This window comes from Medicago sativa, chromosome 1 (assembly GCF_051527215.1).
Source record: "Medicago sativa cultivar Bolivia chromosome 1, Bolivia_mono, whole genome shotgun sequence".
NCBI classification, from domain to species: Eukaryota; Viridiplantae; Streptophyta; class Magnoliopsida; order Fabales; family Fabaceae; genus Medicago; species Medicago sativa.
Window position 1 is genome coordinate 54,491,794 of NC_140749.1, and position 17,338 is coordinate 54,509,131.

At 34.2% G+C, this 17,338-nt stretch overlaps 1 protein-coding gene across 1 annotated transcript; it reads left to right on the forward strand.

Moving 5' to 3' along the window:
• The first annotated feature begins 15,368 nt into the window (after positions 1 to 15,368).
• On the forward strand, positions 15,369 to 16,106 carry LOC146955425 (magnesium transporter MRS2-I-like). The gene has a single exon (XM_085748466.1). It carries the CDS (start codon positions 15,369 to 15,371, stop codon positions 16,104 to 16,106), a length of 738 nt encoding a protein of 245 aa, XP_085604592.1.
• The last annotated feature ends 1,232 nt before the right edge of the window (positions 16,107 to 17,338 follow it).

A 17,338-nucleotide genomic window follows, 5' to 3' on the forward strand; every position in this document is an offset into this window, starting at 1 on the left:
ATGGAACTTGAATATCGTTTGTTTTTTATCAGCAATGCGAACATGTGGTTAGTATAAAATAATTTTAGAGAGGTGTTATATGTCGCAAAGACACTTCCTCGCGAATTTCATGAACTCTGTTTTTCTATTTTTAATTTCTTACCTAAAAATATTTTGAAAAATAGAACTGCTAGTGCCTAGTATGTATCTATCACGCAACCTCTTGTTATAGATTCACATACTCTAGCTGCATGTATTAAAGATCCTTAGTGTGTATCTGCCAAAAAATACCACAGTTCATGAAAACTTGGATCCAATGTTTTGATTTCCAACATCATTAGAATTGAGGAAACTTGTGGTGTTACTCTTGGTATGGTAGATGCTGAGATATCTATGTTCGACTTTGGCATTCAAATTGGGTCCAAATTTATTCTCACCAGTAGACATGTTTGTAGTATAATAATGCTTTCAAAAATGTCAAACTAGAGGTATGAAATGTGAAAACACACACAGCCATGATAAATAATTGCAAAAAAATAAAGGGTTAAATATGTTTTTAGTCCCTATAATTATGTCAACTTTTCGTTTTAGTCCCTCTAAAAATTTCTTTCAACTTTTAGTCCCTATAAAATTTTCAATCACTACTTTTGGTCCCTATTTTTAACTTAATTTATGTATTTTTTAATGAAATTGTGCAGAAATGTGTAAAATATTCTAAAAAAGTTCCATAAAAAAAATTAGAATTTTTTAACAAAACACAAATTAAATATGAATTTTTAACCGTAAAAAATATAAATATTCATATTAAATTCATGTTTTGTTAAAAAATTCTAAATTTTTTTTGGAGCGATTCTTATAATATTTAGAATTTTTCTGGAAAATTTTATTAAAAAATATGAATTCTACATATGAGTTTACATTAAAAGAAGGATCAAAAGTGAAGATTGAAAATTTTATAGGGACTAAAAGTTGAAGGAAATTTTTAGAGGGACTAAAACGAAAAGTTGACATATTTATAGGGACCAAAAACATATTTAACCCAAAAATAAAATGAAGAAGAGGGATGCGCTAGTAAGAGATAACAAGAATAAATCTTGTGTATCAAAGAAGAAAAAACATAGGCAAGTTGCGACGCCACTTAGTTTTATGCTGCATCGGTTTTGCACTTTATTCAACCACCTGGGGGGAAGAGACCAAATGATTTCTTTAATAATAGAGGCTCTAGGGGGATGATTATATATATTTAAACTTCTTTAGGACGGAAAAAAAAGTACCCAAAAAACTTCTTTAGAATAATAAAATAAGTGATAGAATTATGAGAGACCAACTTGGTGTAATTTCATGTGAGTGAGACACTAGAGATGATACTGCTGATGGCAGACTTCAAATAAATAATATTGTAATTAAACTTCCTCAGATTAATTCCAAACCATAGCCACACGGTTCGGCATTCGCTTCGGTACGTGGTACGAATTCGGGTACGCAGTTCGTGACTTTCAAAAAAACTAGGTACGTGGGGGGTATACAGAGTCGGTACGCTGTTTGGGTTCGTGGTACGTTCAAATATAATAATCGGTACGTTACTAATGAAAAAATATATTTAATTAACAAAAATAACAATAAATAACTCTCTTTTTCAATAAAATAAATAAGCATCTTTCTTAATTATGATTGTATTGTACGATGCCATGCCTCTCCTTGAAAAAAAAACAATAAATAAGTCTTTTTTCCAATAAAATAAATAAGCATCTTTGTATTGTACGATGCCATGCCTAGAGAGTTTTCAAACATGTGACAAAATATTTTTATAAACAATCCTGACCAAAAACATAAAAAAGAAAAAAAAAAAAAAAAAGAGTTAATGGCCTTTTAAATAGGCTGATTCGGGTTAAGGCCCAAAACACACTTCATCTTCAAGCTTGGAATAGAGACTCCAGAAAAGGTTTGCACTTTGCAGACATGGTGTTGAACACGTTTTCACAACTGAAATACGCATCTGAAGGCGTTGAACGCGAAATCAAATAAGCACAGCTTCATCAGAATCAAATTTAGACATGGTTCTCTGGTTCTCTGCTTTGAACGAATTCATGAGCGAATTCTCGTGAATTACCAATTCGCAAAAGAACCGGGAACCGGTTCGCACGAACCAATTCGCGGTTCCTGGGATGATGCACGAATTATGTGACTATGTTCCAAACCATATGAGAATCCAAGGCTTGACACACAAGGTCCATGTATCAAGAACATAAGCAAACCATTACCAAATTTTGAAGGAATAGCTGCACTGAAAAAATAAATGGAAAGTAGTTTATTCATGATCCCCACATTGAAGGAATATTACAACCTGTAATCTTTAAGTTGGCATCAGTACAAAAAGGAAATACTGTTATTGATTTGGAAGCAGACCAGCAGGAAGTACAAAAAGATGCAGAAATCCAACATACTGAGCAAGCAGAAATTGTGGCGGTACATGTTGAGGTGCAACAGAATGGCATAGAACAAAATAATACCTCCCCTGCAGCAGGAGTATCTCCTAACCAAGATGCCTTTGAAGTGTTAGTTGATTCAGATGTCAGTTCTAATGCATCCGAGTTTGTTGACGCCACCCAAGTGCAAGGGGATCAGAATGAAGATCAAAATTCCAATCATGAACAACCAACTCCCATAAGGGTTCAGGAAGACATGCGCTTTTTAAATCAATCATGGGCAAATCTTGTTGATGTTGATGAAGATGTGATCAAGCAGCAGGAAGATGATTTGGTGGTCAAACTTGCAAGTGAAGTAGAAATAGATGTACAACTCCATCATGAAGACCAGACCAACATTGAAGCTACATGTTTCCAACTTGTGACCAGTAAATCAGCAAGGAAGAAAAAAGTTGTTTCTTCTAAGGCAAGTATTTCATACCAAACCAGACCTAGGGTTCCAAAAAAGCCTTTTAAATGAAGTGCTTGTATTGGAACATTAGGGGTCTAGCTAACGCCCCATCTAGATTAGCCTTAAAAGATCTTATTACTACTCATAAACCTCATTTTGTTCTAATCTCTGAACCCTGGCTTCTTTTTGAAAACTTCCCTAGATTTTGGTTTCACAGACTGAATCTAAAACTCTTTGCAACTAATGACAGACACCATTTGATCCCTAGTTTATGGTGTCTGTGTCTTAACAACATCAACCCTACCATTTTATCCATAACTGGCTAGCAAGTTACTTTCTCTATTAATGATAATAATGTTAGCTTTTGTATCTCTGCCATCTATACTTCAACCAATTATATTCATAGAAGACAACTTTGGCAAACCCTCACTTCTATCCAAAACGAATTTAGCCTGCCTTGGTGCTCAATAGGTGATTTCAACACTATTTTAGGATCACATGAGAATAGAGGGTCATCCCTTCCAGCTAGAAGTCCAATGAATGATTTCTCAGAATGGACCAGTAACAATTGCTTCTTCCATCTTCCTACTAGAGGGGCGCAGTTCACTTGGGCAAGTGGGAGAAGAGGCACTAGGAAACTGAACGAAGATTGGACAGGACTGTCTGTAATCAAGCATGGTTAGATATGAACTCCTCTTTGAATGTCTCAACCTTAACCAAAATCAAGTCTGACCACTTCCCTTTATTGATTGACTTTGATTATACTCCTTCTTCCTTTGTTTCTCAATTCAAATTCTTAAGTATGTGGAGTCTGCATGAGGATTGCAAGAATATTGTTCAACAAAGTTGGAATACTAATGTAGTGGGATGTCCTATGTTTATTATAAACCAAAAGTTGAAAAACCTGAAGCATCATTTAAAGGTTTGGAACAAAACTGTGTTTGGTAATGTGAATACTCTTGTGAAGGAAGCTGAGCAAAAGTTAATTTCCATTCAATCAGATATTGACTTAAATGGTGCATCGGATACTTTACTTGATCAATAAAAAACCGCTCAAATAGAATTGGAAAAGGCTTTAGAAAAGGAGGAGGAATTTTGGAGAGAAAAGTCAAACGCTTCATGTCATTCCAATGGTGACAGAAACACCAAATACTTTCACATACTAGCCAAAATCAAACACACCTCTAAACTTATAAACTCTATCAAGGATGGGGAGAACATGATTACCGATCCTGAGCAAATTTCTTCACATATCACAAATCATTTTAAAAATATTTTTTCAACTAACTTTGCTGTGCAGGATTTGCAGGTTAATGAGTTGCTAGATGGAGTCATTCCCAATCTAATATCAGAAGACACAAACCATTTGCTTACTATGCTTCCTTCCCCTCAAGAAATATTTCAGGCAGTGAGCTATTTGAAAAAAGATAGCGCGCCAGGTCCAGATGGATTCAGTGCCAATTTGTATCAAACCTATTGGGATATTGTGAAGACAGATGTCATCAATGCCGTTTTGGAATTTTTCACCAAAGACTGGCTCCTTCCAAATTTTAATTCAAACACCATTATTCACATTCCTAAAGTTACAGATGCTATTTCAGTTACTCAATATAGGCCAATTGCTCTTGCAAACTTCAAGTTTAAGATCGTGTCCAAAATAATTGCAAACATATTAGCTCCTTTAATGAACAAAATCATTTCTCCCCAACAAAGAGGATTCATTCATGGCAGGAACATCAAGGATGGTATTTGTGTAACTTCTGAAGCCATCAATCACCTTTATCATAAATCTTTTGCAGGGAATCTTGCTTTCAAAGTGGATATCTCTAAAGCCTTCGACACTCTAGAGTGGAACTTCCTTCTCAAAGTTTTAAGCAGTTTTGGCTTCAATCACAGGTTTTGCTCTTGGATTCATACCATATTAAATTCAGCTACTCTTTCAATCAATGTGAATGGCAAGCTCAATGGTTACTTCAAATGCAAAAGAGGAGTTAGGCAGGGAGACCCTCTTTCTCCCCTTCTTTTCTGTATTTCAGAAGATGTACTAAGTAGAAACATAACTAAGCTGGTGGAGCACGGTAAACTCAATCTCATCAAAGGTACCAGAAACATCCATGTTCCCTCTCACTCTCTCTATGCAGACGACATCATGATATTTTACAAAGGGAAGATTTCTTCAAATCAATGCTCTTATGCATCTCTTCAAAACTTATGCTCTTGCTTCTGGGTAATGTATTAATCCATCAAAATCAACTATTTTTTTTGTTTCTATCTCCAACGCTAGGATAGAGCAGATCACTAATCTCATTGGTTTTAGCAAAGGATCTCTTCCCTTTAACTATCTTGGAGTCCCTATCTTCAAAGGCAAGCCTAAAATATACATCTTCAGCCGATTACAGATAGGCTAAAATCCAAGTTGAGTACCTGGAAAGCTTCTCTTCTATCTATTGCAGGGAGAGTTACTTTGGTTAAGTCTGTTATCCAAGGTATGTTAATTCACTCAATGTCTATTTATACTTGGCCCCGTTCATTATTGAAAGACATTGAATCTTGGGTGAGGAATTTTATCTGGAGTGGAGATGTTTCCAAAAGAAAGCTAGTGACGGTATCATGGGAAAAGGTTTGTAAGCCGTTCTCAGAGGGGGGGCTGGGAATCAGATCCTTGACCACTCTAAATGATGCAACAAATCTGAAGCTTTGTTGGGATCTAAAAAATTCCAATGAAGATTGGGCCATCCTTTTAAGAAGTAAAATGTTTAGAGGTAATAAATCAATTGGTCATCATATTTATTCATCTTTATGGAGCAGTGCCAAATCAGAAGTTAACTTTATTGATGAAAATTGTGGTTGGATTATTGGCAACAGTGAGAGTATCAACTTTTGGTTGGATCCTTGGAACGATAAACCTTTGACTGCTGTGCTTCAGATTCCAGCTCTTGTTCATAATTCTTTAACTGATAGGGTGAGCGACTTTCTGTTAAACTCCGTCTGGAACCTTCCTTCTTCAAGTACGGATGCCTATCCAATTCTTAGACATATTACTAGGCAGGTCACTCTTCCTAGAGAGCCTAAGGAGGATAAACTTTGCTGGAAAGGTAGTACATCAGGTGACCTTACCCCGAAGGAAGCTTTCAATTTTAAATATGGTCCTGGCCAAAATATTCAATGGGCTAAGGAAGCTTGGTGTACAGACATTCCTCCTTCAAAATTGCTGATGACTTGGAGACTCATACACAATAAATTACCAACTGATGATAATTTCATGCTCAGAGGCTGCAATTTACCTTCAATGTGTTCCTCTTGCCAGTCATCCTCAGAAAATGCTTTTCACCTGTTTTTCGAGTGCTCATTTGCTATTCAATTGTGGAATTGGTTGTCATCTATTCTTAACAGTCCCTTGAATTTCAACTCTACTCAAGATATCTGGTCTATTTTAAATCATGGATGGACTCCTCAGTGTAGAATTGTGATTAAAGCTTGCATAATTAATTTGATCAATGTAATTTGGTATAGAAGAAACCAAATCAGGTTTCAACATAAGGTCATTAGTCGTAATACTGCCATCAACACTATCATTTCCAAAGTTTCTTTATCCGGCAATCTCACAAAAAAAAAACTTCTGCAGTAAATATACAAGAATTCTCCATCATGAAGTCCTGCAAGGTTTTTATCAGACCTCGCAAAGCTCCTATAACCAAAGAAATCATCTGGACTCCTCCTATGCATTCTTGGATCAAAATCAATACTGATGGTGCTGCTGTCAAACACCCTGCTAAAGCTGCAGCACGAGGTATATTTCGCAACTCAGAAGGTTTTTGTCTTGGAGGATTCTCTCAATTTCTAGGTAATGGAAATGCTCTCTATGCCGAATTGCTTTCTGCCATGAATGCTATAGAATTAGCTTCTTCAATGGGATTCTCCAATATTTGGCTTGAGTCTGATTCTCAACTTGCTATTCTTGCTTTCAAATCAATCTCCATTGTTCCTTGGGGCCTTAGAAATAGGTGGGAGAACTGTCTCAAATTAACTCACAGGATGAGGTTTTGCGCCAGACACATATACAGGGAAGGAAACACTTGTGCAGATAGCCTGGCTAACTTTGGTTTAACTTTGTCTTCTTTAGATTTATTTTGGTTTGATATTGTCCCTGACTTTGTTAGGGGAGAGTACATCAAGAATAAGTTGGGAATGCCCAACTTTAGATACATCACCTTTTGAAAAGGTTTTTGGTTATTTCCCCCTTTTCTATTTTGTACTCTTTTGCTTTTATCTAATGAAATGAGCTGATGCGCCTTTGCCGAAAAAAAAAATTGGCATCAGTATGAACTTTGCCTTGCATCAACTTCCAATTGAAAAGAGATTTGTAATCAAGGAAAATGATGTTTCTGTAAGCATATGCATCCTTGAGAGAAAGCTCACCAGAAGCAGAAGAATTCCAAATTAACTTGTCTGGCCTATCATATGTGGAATGGTAACTTTTTGCACAAGTTACTTTCCTAATGTGAGGAGAGTTTGAATAACAACAAAAGGGATTGACCAATGAAAGTTAGAAATATAATAATTAATTGAGGGCAACACCAATTGTCATGCCAAAAATTAATTGAGTTTCCATTGCCAATCAGCCGAGAAGTATTGTTAAAGATGTTACCAAGTTGTTATTAAATATTAATATAAAAAAATGTCAAAATATTACAAACTGGCATTAATTGGTCACATGTTTTGTTTTTGTATTATTGACGAATGTTTGTATCTTCTAGGGTTAACAGTTATTTACCCTCTGTAATATAGGTCATTTCCGGTTTTCCTCCTGTATTTTTTTTTTATTTACCTCTCTGTAAAAAAAATTGTTTTCGAATACCCCCTAATAGGTCATTAAAAAACCAACTTTTTTTTTCCAGAAATTTTCGTTTTTGAATGACCTATTAGGGGGTATTCCAAAACAATCTTTTTTTTTTTATAGGGGGTAAATCAAAAATAGAAAATTTATAGGTGGGAAAACCGGAAATGACCTATATTACAGGGGGTAAAGCACCATTAACCCTATTTTCTATATAAATTTATAAATAGTAAATATATCCAATGCCTGATATTATTATTAAATTTTTGTTACTATAATGTAATAACTCTTTATTATTATTTAAAAATACGTAAAGAAATCAATTTAACTAACTAAATAGTGACCGGCTTGTCTACCGTATGAATTGTATAAAAATATTATTTGGTGACTAACGATAATCCGGTGTTTTTTTTAACCATACTTCCAAAGGATTTAATAATTGGTAATCAATAACAATGAACAAAATAATTTTATAATATGACAATTGGATAAACTTATAAAATAAGCGTTCTTGAAAAGGTGTAATTTTTTGAAAAATAGTTGTATGCCTCATAATAAATATTAATCTGGTGTATAATTTATAAGTGAGAAATATTTTTGACAAGAACTTAAAACGCGAACACAAAACTCACGCCGCCTCCAACCTTTGACCTCTCTGTAATCGCGCCGCCTCCTACCCACGGTTGTTCAAGATGTAGACAGAGGTAAGCGGTGGTACGATGATGGCTCAGCCATCCGCATCGCCTCTCGTCCCTGTTCTCTCGACTGTTTCGTCGGAAGAGCGGGTTCTCAGGCGCATCTTTTTCAGTCCGGTGGTGGCCTCAGCGGTTTGGGTTCTCTTAGATCGTGCCACCGCGACTTGGTTTTGGTTGTTATGTGATACTGCTGGATTTTGTGTCTAGGTTTCTCAAGTTTTGGGAGATGTGGATCTTGGTTCGAGTACGTTTCTAATGGTCGCCGCCGCCGTCGACGGCTCAAACAGGGTTCTTTGTGCTCTCCGCCGGTCGTAGACCCATTTGTGTAGGTTACATCAAAGTCGGTTGCAGATCCGGTTGCTTGTTTGTTCCTCAAATCCGATGTGTCCTTTGGCAATTCTCCTGGCCTTTGATTTCGTCGTGGTACAGGTTCTTGTGTCGGTGGGTTCGGATGGTTTTGGCTCGAAAAGGCTATTAAAGCTGCTGTGTTTTTGCAGGGGCTCTTAGTTCGTGAATCCTTATGTGTTTGCATTTGATTCATACACTATGCTTTAATAAGTTAATGTTACTTTGGTGTCTGTCGTGTGGCCATGCCCTTTGATTCTCTGATTATTGTTATCCAGAGCTGCTGAGTTGTGCAGGTTTCAAAGTTATGGTGATTCATCGATGCTGTTTGAATATCTCTCGGCAGTCCTTCTGGCTGACTTCAGACTGCTTTGGAATCCTAGTCATTTGTATGATTGACATTGGACTAATTGGACTCGAAAGGGTCGGTGTTGCTTGTTGTCTCGCTGCAAGGAGTTGTTGGTTCTTGGACTGTGCTGTGTCGGTTGGTTCATACACCAGATAGCTTACCTTTGTTTATTAATCATTGAAGGTTGGATTTCATGTGTGGCCTAAACTGTTTGTAATGCCCATTTGGGTTGTATTGCACATGTGTGTTTTTACTGGGTTAGGTATATGTCCCCCCAGTTTTTTCTTGTTTTTTTTTCCTCCCGTTTTTTAATAATATATATGAGCACTAGGCACAAGTTTAGAGTATAGATGAGAAATCACCTATTCTCTTTCTTGATGTTTTATGCTCTGGCCTTATAAAAAAAAATAAGTGAGAAATATTTATAACTACAAAAATTATGTTTTTTTATGATCATTCAATGATTTTCGATGTAAAAACATGTATTAGTGAGAAACAATCTTGCATTTTTACCTTTTTTATATTTAGTAGTGAATTTTTTTTTTCATGTTTTGTTAAATGTCTTGATAAATGTTTCTCCTATAATTTTTTTTATATTAGTGATAAGTGAAATATATTTATTAATTTTTTATCGTAATTTATTTTTATTAATAATTGTGGTAGTAATTATCATTTTATAATTTTTTTCATGTGAAATTTGGACAATGTTACGTGAAGTTACAAAGTCAAGCATTTACCACAGAACCGACACCTTTTAGACTTATTCCTTTTATTTTGATAAGACAAAAATATTATATCACACACTTTTACTTTGACAACAAATTACTAATCAAACAAAAATCATTAACTAGGAAATCCATTTATGTTATATTTTATGACGAGGAGATTTTTATTTAAGTAATATGAAAATTGTATAATTTTACTAATTTAACAACGGGTACGAGTTTCTGCGAGTCCGGGTATTTAAAAGTGTTTATTTTATTCTATATATGTGGTAATTATTTTACTAAATCCAATTAATTTCATGCGCCCATGCATATATTAATTTACGGGTACTTAAAATATGGTTTATTTTGCTCTATTCACATGTATCCATTAAGATATTCATCCTGTACCGGTCCATGGTGAATTTTATTTGCGGATACAATAAATACAAAATTTCGGTCATCTTTAATTATATGTCTAACCCAGGGCAACGCCGGGTAAATACACTAGTATTTTTACAAAATAATCTCTTTTATATAGTTGTATCAAAACAAACGAAATTACTTTTTTAAAATGTGATTTTTATTATATTTTTTTAAAAAAAATCTCTATAAAATATTGTATATCAAGTGTAAGAACAAATATTGTTTATTTGTATACCTTTAGAATTCTCTTGCATGCGAGTTTGAGAAGTGAAAGTCTCTTTCACTTGTGATTGAGCATTGCAAGTCTCTTGCTTGTGTGCTTAAACAATTGGAAGTCTCTTGGAAGTGTCCTTGAGCAATTGTAATCTAGTGAGGTTATAGTAAAATCCCTTGGAAGTGCAAGGGGACTGGACTACTCCTGGTTTATAAGAGGAACCAATATAGATTGCCCTCTCTCTATCTCTCATCTTTGTGTTGGTTTGTAGGAATCATTTGTTATCGATTATTAAAAAAATGACATTCAATAATTAACGATTTGTAACTTTTTAAGATCTAATAAAAAAGAAGAATCAATTTTGTGTTTATTTATCGAAATACAAATCACTTTAAAAATATAATTTTTTTTATGAAGCTAAATTAGCCCACATAAATTGGCACGAGAAAATCGAACCTGAGACCTTGAGGAGGAACGCACTCTCAGGTCCCAAGCCAATACCGCTAGACCAACCCAATTGGGTTTTTCTAAAAACAATTTAGTTTGTTTGGAGAAGAGATATTGAAATGAGATTTTTGGGACAAAAAAAATCTCATTTATATAGTTGCTATTCAAGTTCTCTCCATGTGATTAAGTTGGATCTGATGAACCAAAATGAATTTTGTACAATGTCTTTAAAGTTTGGATGATAACAATGTATGAAAATAACTATTGGATATACTAATGTCTGTTCAAGTATGCAGAACCATAAAATTAATTTCTAATTCTTAAATCAAGTTTTGGTTCTCAAACATCAAGATTTTGAACACATATGAGTGCATCTGAAGTAAGTGAGAAGATGAAGACTTGAAACAAGATTTGAAGAAAGGTCAACCAGAAAGTTAACTTTCTGATCAGAAGAGGAAGTTTGTTCAGAAGGAATGAAGACTCTGAAGGCCTTCTAACTAGTTTGGCGTCTTATGAAGAAAGATCGCTATCAGACTCTAAGTAGTACAATTTGTCGTCTTCTGACCACGTGTGAAAACAAAGAAAGAAATTTATGGACAAAGAGAATGTTACAAATCATTCGAATATAAGCAAAAGAATTACGATCAACAATAAAAACCATCAACATATCAACGTCTCTAATCAAGCATCTTAAGGACTCTTTTAATGCACTAACACTCTTCAACAACGACTCTTAGAATCTCCCCTATGTAAGGACCTGAGTAGTTGAACAATATATACAAGAATTCTGATTATTTACAAGTGCCCTTACTCTGTTAAATTAAATAAGGCTGGACAAATTCTAACAAACTTTCATATCTTAGAATTTCTTAAGTTTACGAAGTCATTGAACTTAAACTTCTTACACATCTGACTGTATATCAAGTGTAACACAAACAATATTTTATTTAGTTGATTAATCTTATATTGCATTAGTCTGTTTCTTTTGTAATTGAGAAATATATTCTTGTGTGATTGAGCAAATTAGGAAGTCTCTTACTTGTGTGTTTGACCAAATTGTAATATGTGAGATTATAGTAAAGATCCCTTGAAAGTGCAATGCAATTGGACTACTATCGGTTTGTGGAAGGAACCATTATAATTACTTGTGTTGGCTCGCTCTCTCTCTCCCCCTCCTTCCCTCTCCCTCCCCCTCCCCCCCCCCCCCCCTCCCCACTGTGTTTGATTTTAATTCGCTACATAACTCTATTTCAAACTCTGAAAACGACTCTATTTTCCTTCAAACTTTGAACTGTTTATGCAACCATTTAGAAAAAGTTTTTAAAAAGAAAACACACATAAAAAAAATAATTTTATTTTAAAAGTGATTTTTATCAAGGTAAACAAATGCAAAATAAAATCTCTAAAAAAAATAGTGCTCATTTGTTACAGATTGAAATAAAAGTTATTTTGACATTAAATAATTTAGAGATCATTTTTTTAGAAATTTTGTTAAAAATTAGAATCTATTTTTTGTTTGTTTACCATAAAAAAAAATCAATTTATTAAATAATAATTTTGTTTGTTTGAATACAACTATATAAAAAAAAGGCTTAATTACACTTTTGATTCTCGTATTTTGACAAAATTGTAATTAAGCCTAAAAAAAATTGTAACAAAATTAATTCAATCTTTTAACCCTCATTTTCTCTCTCCTCTAAAAAAATGTATTTATTTGTGAGAGAGAAAGAGGTCGACGCGAACAGTACCGACGACGAGAGAAACAGTGGGCTTCGATGTGAAGAGGCCGGAGAACAATACCAGCATCGATGGCTTGATCTTTACTTATTTGTGTGAGAGAAACAATTTGTGTGAGAAAGATTAGGGTTTGTGTTACAGGGTAAAACATTCACAATAATTACAAAACTGCCACCGTGTTGTTTTTCCCTCGGCTATCCTATCTGGTTATGTGAAAACATGTTGTAAATTTCATAATAATCACGAAATTGACATCGCACTATATTTTACCTCAGGTATATGTTGACTGAAGTCAAAACCATGATGTTAAAAGTCTTTTTTCTAGTAGTGATGAAGATACTCTTAACAACTTCTCGTGTGAAGTTGTTTTTAAATTTGTTTTAGATTCTGATTTTTTCAAAAGGTGTAACAAACGGATGCAATAATCTTAAAAGTTATTTTTTTTAAAAATTTATAACAAAAAGACCTTTAACAACTTTTCATTTAAAACTGTTATTAATTTTTTTTTTTTGGATGGAGATTATTTTAAAAAACAATAACAAAATGTCTTTTTTTTGTGGTGTATAACAAACATATCTAAAAATGAGGTAAACCTCCCAAAAAATAGAAAAAAAAAACTATTACATCTATACTATCTATCTATACTATATATATAAAGAAAATAACCCCTTTCAACTCTTTAGGGCAAACTTTTTCTCTTTCTAAAAATGCCCTCAATTTTCAATACAAAAAACACATGTAACAAATAGATAAGAATAAATTTAAATATTAAAATAAAAGTGTCACAAACACAAATGTCTAGTTTTTTTACTTTATCATTTAAAAAGTGTAACAAAACTAGTTGAGTGTATCGATACTTGGTTTTTCATTATCACAATTATACCCTTAAACAACAACTCTTTCTATAATAAAGATTGTTGTTGGTGGTATTAAAAAAATTAAAAATTTAGATTATATATTTTTGTTATATTGTTGGTTTCATTGAAATAGATAATCATGATTCGTTACGATTTGAATGCAAAAAACAATTATATTTTTACTTTTAATCAAAATTAAAATTTCATAAAAAAAAACACCGTTCATAGTTTTCAAACGTTAGCACAATGAAAAGAGCGGAAAGACGGGTACGTGAGTGCCGTCTTTTCGCTAGTATAAATAAGATAAACTAGCCGAGATATTTTGCTGATCAAATAGGAAATTGTCACCGACTCATGCAACCAACTCTAATTTTTTTTTCTACTCACCCATTATAAAGTTGCTATTGAAACTTCTTTGAGGTTATTTTTCTAAACCACTTTTTAAATTCAGGCGAGGGGTTGTTGTAACATGTGTGAAAATTAAGTTAAAAGATTAAATACATTTCCAAATTGAGTAGAACTAGTGTTGTATAAATTAAAAAAAGTGAAAGACCCGCATCGGATGTGTTACACACATTAGTAGTCTTTATATAATGGTGAGATGCACCTCTAAAGGTGTAACATCCCACTCATCAGCTAATGGAAAATTACCAGTCGAACGTGCCAGAGGATAAGTTATGCAAAGTACGTCGGGAAATGTTTAGTACGTGATGTTAGCCATGAACAAGTCATGTAATAGAGCTTGACGTAGATCGTCGAGAACTAGTATGATAGCATGAATCCCTAAGTATGTCAATATAGAATATGTTGTTAGACACATACGGGTTTATGCAAATAGAGCAAGCTATGTATGTTATGCCGATGACGATCTTAGGTTTCCCTAATCGTCCGGTTTAGGATTGTGTCATGAATATGTAATGTTCAGGCCTTGATGCATTTAGCGTATCTTGGCATAGCGGTATTAGGTTCCCTTAAACCGCCATGACACGTAGGTTGATAGTAAAGACCTATAACAAGTAAGAAGAACCTATGACGGATCTAGTATGGACGACCGTCTAGGAAAGCATGACCACACACGTATAATCAACCGCCAGGTTGTAATGTAGACACGTGGTGACCGTAGGTTTTCCCCGAGGTTACCTATAACCTAGGATTAGGTAGAACTCACTGAGATATTATGTCTCATCCCAATCCTTATTTGTTTCAGATAAACAAGATGGTATTGCAAGCTAGTAGTCGTATGGATGCTTCAGCAAGTGCTCGTTCATACCCGCTGCAGGATGATATGGATTTCAAGGATGTATTTATTATGTTTTAGACAAGTTAAGTTATTCTTTCGATGTACGAATGCTTATGGTTGTAAAAGATATTCATACGAAGTTTTATTGTTGCAAATCTTAATGTATCCAGTACTGATTATAACGCGCATGCTAAACTTCCTAGGTACGTTTAGTATGAGTGTTACAAAAGGGGTACATAATTATATGAATAAAGCAAGACAAAAATATATATTGATATATATTTAATTATATGAAATATTTTGGTATGCAATCTAATATATTTTGTTACGTGATCGGAAATATATTTTGATAACAAACAATATTTTTTTTTGTACTCAATATGATATTTTTTTGTACTCAATTTGAGATATTTGTGTACTACATCTAATGTATGAATTACTTAATCCCAAAGATTCTCATATGTTAGTTGTGAAATTTCTCTATAAATAAAGAGCTAAGTTGTTACACATAACATAAAACTCTTGACGGAAAAAAAAAATTGGTTTTGTTTCTCAGTGTCTCGCCTTTATATTCTCACTTCCACACACTTCCTCTCCACACGCTTCCTCAACACAACCAAACATTAGTTCTGCCTGTTTTAATAAAACCGACGCTTAGAATATGACTACCCAACCAAACTCACACAAGCGACCCACCGGAGATGAAGTTCAGCCATGGGTGTCGGTCGACAGTACCGGAGATGCACATATGTTTGAGGCTAGAGAGCTTGACATCATGAGGCGTACTGGCCTCACCTTACGTGACCTTAGAGGAATCCTAGACCCTCTCTTTTCCTACTCTTATACTTATTCCACTGTTCTCGGGCGAGCGAGTGCCATCATCGTCAACGTGGAACACATCCAAGCCATAATCACCGCCGACGAAGTTTTCCTCAGAGACCCTTCTTTTGTTCAGGAACTTCAAGCAAAGGTACGTAAGCGTGACGCAACAACCACTCCGTTTGAATTCACAGTGCTTGAGGCATGTCTTGAAGCGACTTGCAGCGTGTTGGTGAACGAAGCAAATATGCTAGAACAAGAGGCACCTACTCCTTCTGTAGATGAATTGAAATCGAAGACTAGTACTGAAATACTGAACAATTTGGAAGGTCTTTATAAACTTAAGAGCCGGCTAGTTGACATAACCGATCGTGTTGAAAGAGTTGAAGATGGTTTGGAAGCTTTTCTTTATGATGAATCAGATATGGCTAGGTACTCCACTTTCAACGACAAGTTTGACGTTGAGGAGCTGGAGATGATCTTCGAAGCATACTACTTTCAGATTCTCAGTACTCACAACAAACTCTCCAAGGTACCTTTCTATTTGCCTTTTCACTGTGCTATTAGCATCTACAAATAGTTACAATTTTGTGTTTTTTAATCGAGGTGAGTAGTGTAATCAAGACTTAATAACCACACACAAAATTGAGGAGCAAAGGAAGGTTATACAAATGTTATTGATGTTCTATCTAATATAGTTATTATCATCTATGATTGCTTAATTAACATTATGTACTTTATTAAAGAATTGACTTCTGTTACTGACTTTTTTTTTTTGTCGGTTGTCATGTTCAAGCTGAGCAATTATGTTGATCACACAGAGGACAACATCAACATTGTGATGCATAACATACAGGACTATCGCCAAAAATTTACCGCCATATTATCCATAATAGCTCTTGTATTGATTGGCTATATATTTCTTGTATTGATTTGTTTCCTCACAGAAATTTTGCCATAAAATTTGTTTCTTGTAAGAGGGCTATATATTTCTTGTAAGAGGGCTATATTAAGAGGGCTATATATTTCTTGGCTATAAAATAATTTGAGAGAGGTGCTATATGTCACGAATACGCTTCCTCACTAATTTCACAAACTCTCTGTTTTTCTATTTTTTATTTCATACCTACATATATTTAGAAAAATAGAACTGCTAGTGCCTAGTATGTATCTATCACGCAACCTCTTGTTATCGTTTCCTTAGTATGTGTCTGACAAAAAATATCACAGGTCATGAAAACTTTGGATCCAATATTTTGATTTCCATCATCATTAGAATTGAGAAAATTGATTGTTGAACCTTTTGATGTTACTCTTTGAATGGTGGATGCTGAGATATCTATGTACGACTCAAGGATTCAATTCTTATATTGGGTTCAAATTTCTTTTCACCGGTAGACACATTTGTAGTTAAACCGGTAGACACATTTGTAGTTAAATAATGCTTTCAAAAATGTCAAACTAGAGGTATGAAATGTGAAAACACACAACCCTAGGCAATGATAGATGACATTTTTGTCCGCTGTGATAGATGACATGGGAGGTAAAGCGGTTGTGAAAGAAGCAAATGAGAGATAAATAATTGAAAGAAAAAAAAATTTGAAGGACATGCTAGTAAAGAGAAAACAAGTTGCGATACCACATAGTTTTATGATGCACTCGTGATATAGTTTTCTCTAGATTGTGCATTTTCCGATAGTTTTATGATTCTAAATTACAATTTGCAATTGTGTCGTAATATAAATATTTGAAAGGTATAAATAACTGCATTATATATGGTTCAAATTACACCTGCATACGCCACATATACAG

Bases quoted from the DNA above. Each gene is read 5' to 3' on its own strand.
- LOC146955425 (XM_085748466.1), top strand. From the start codon at position 15,369: ATGACTACCCAACCAAACTCACACAAGCGACCCACCGGAGATGAAGTT.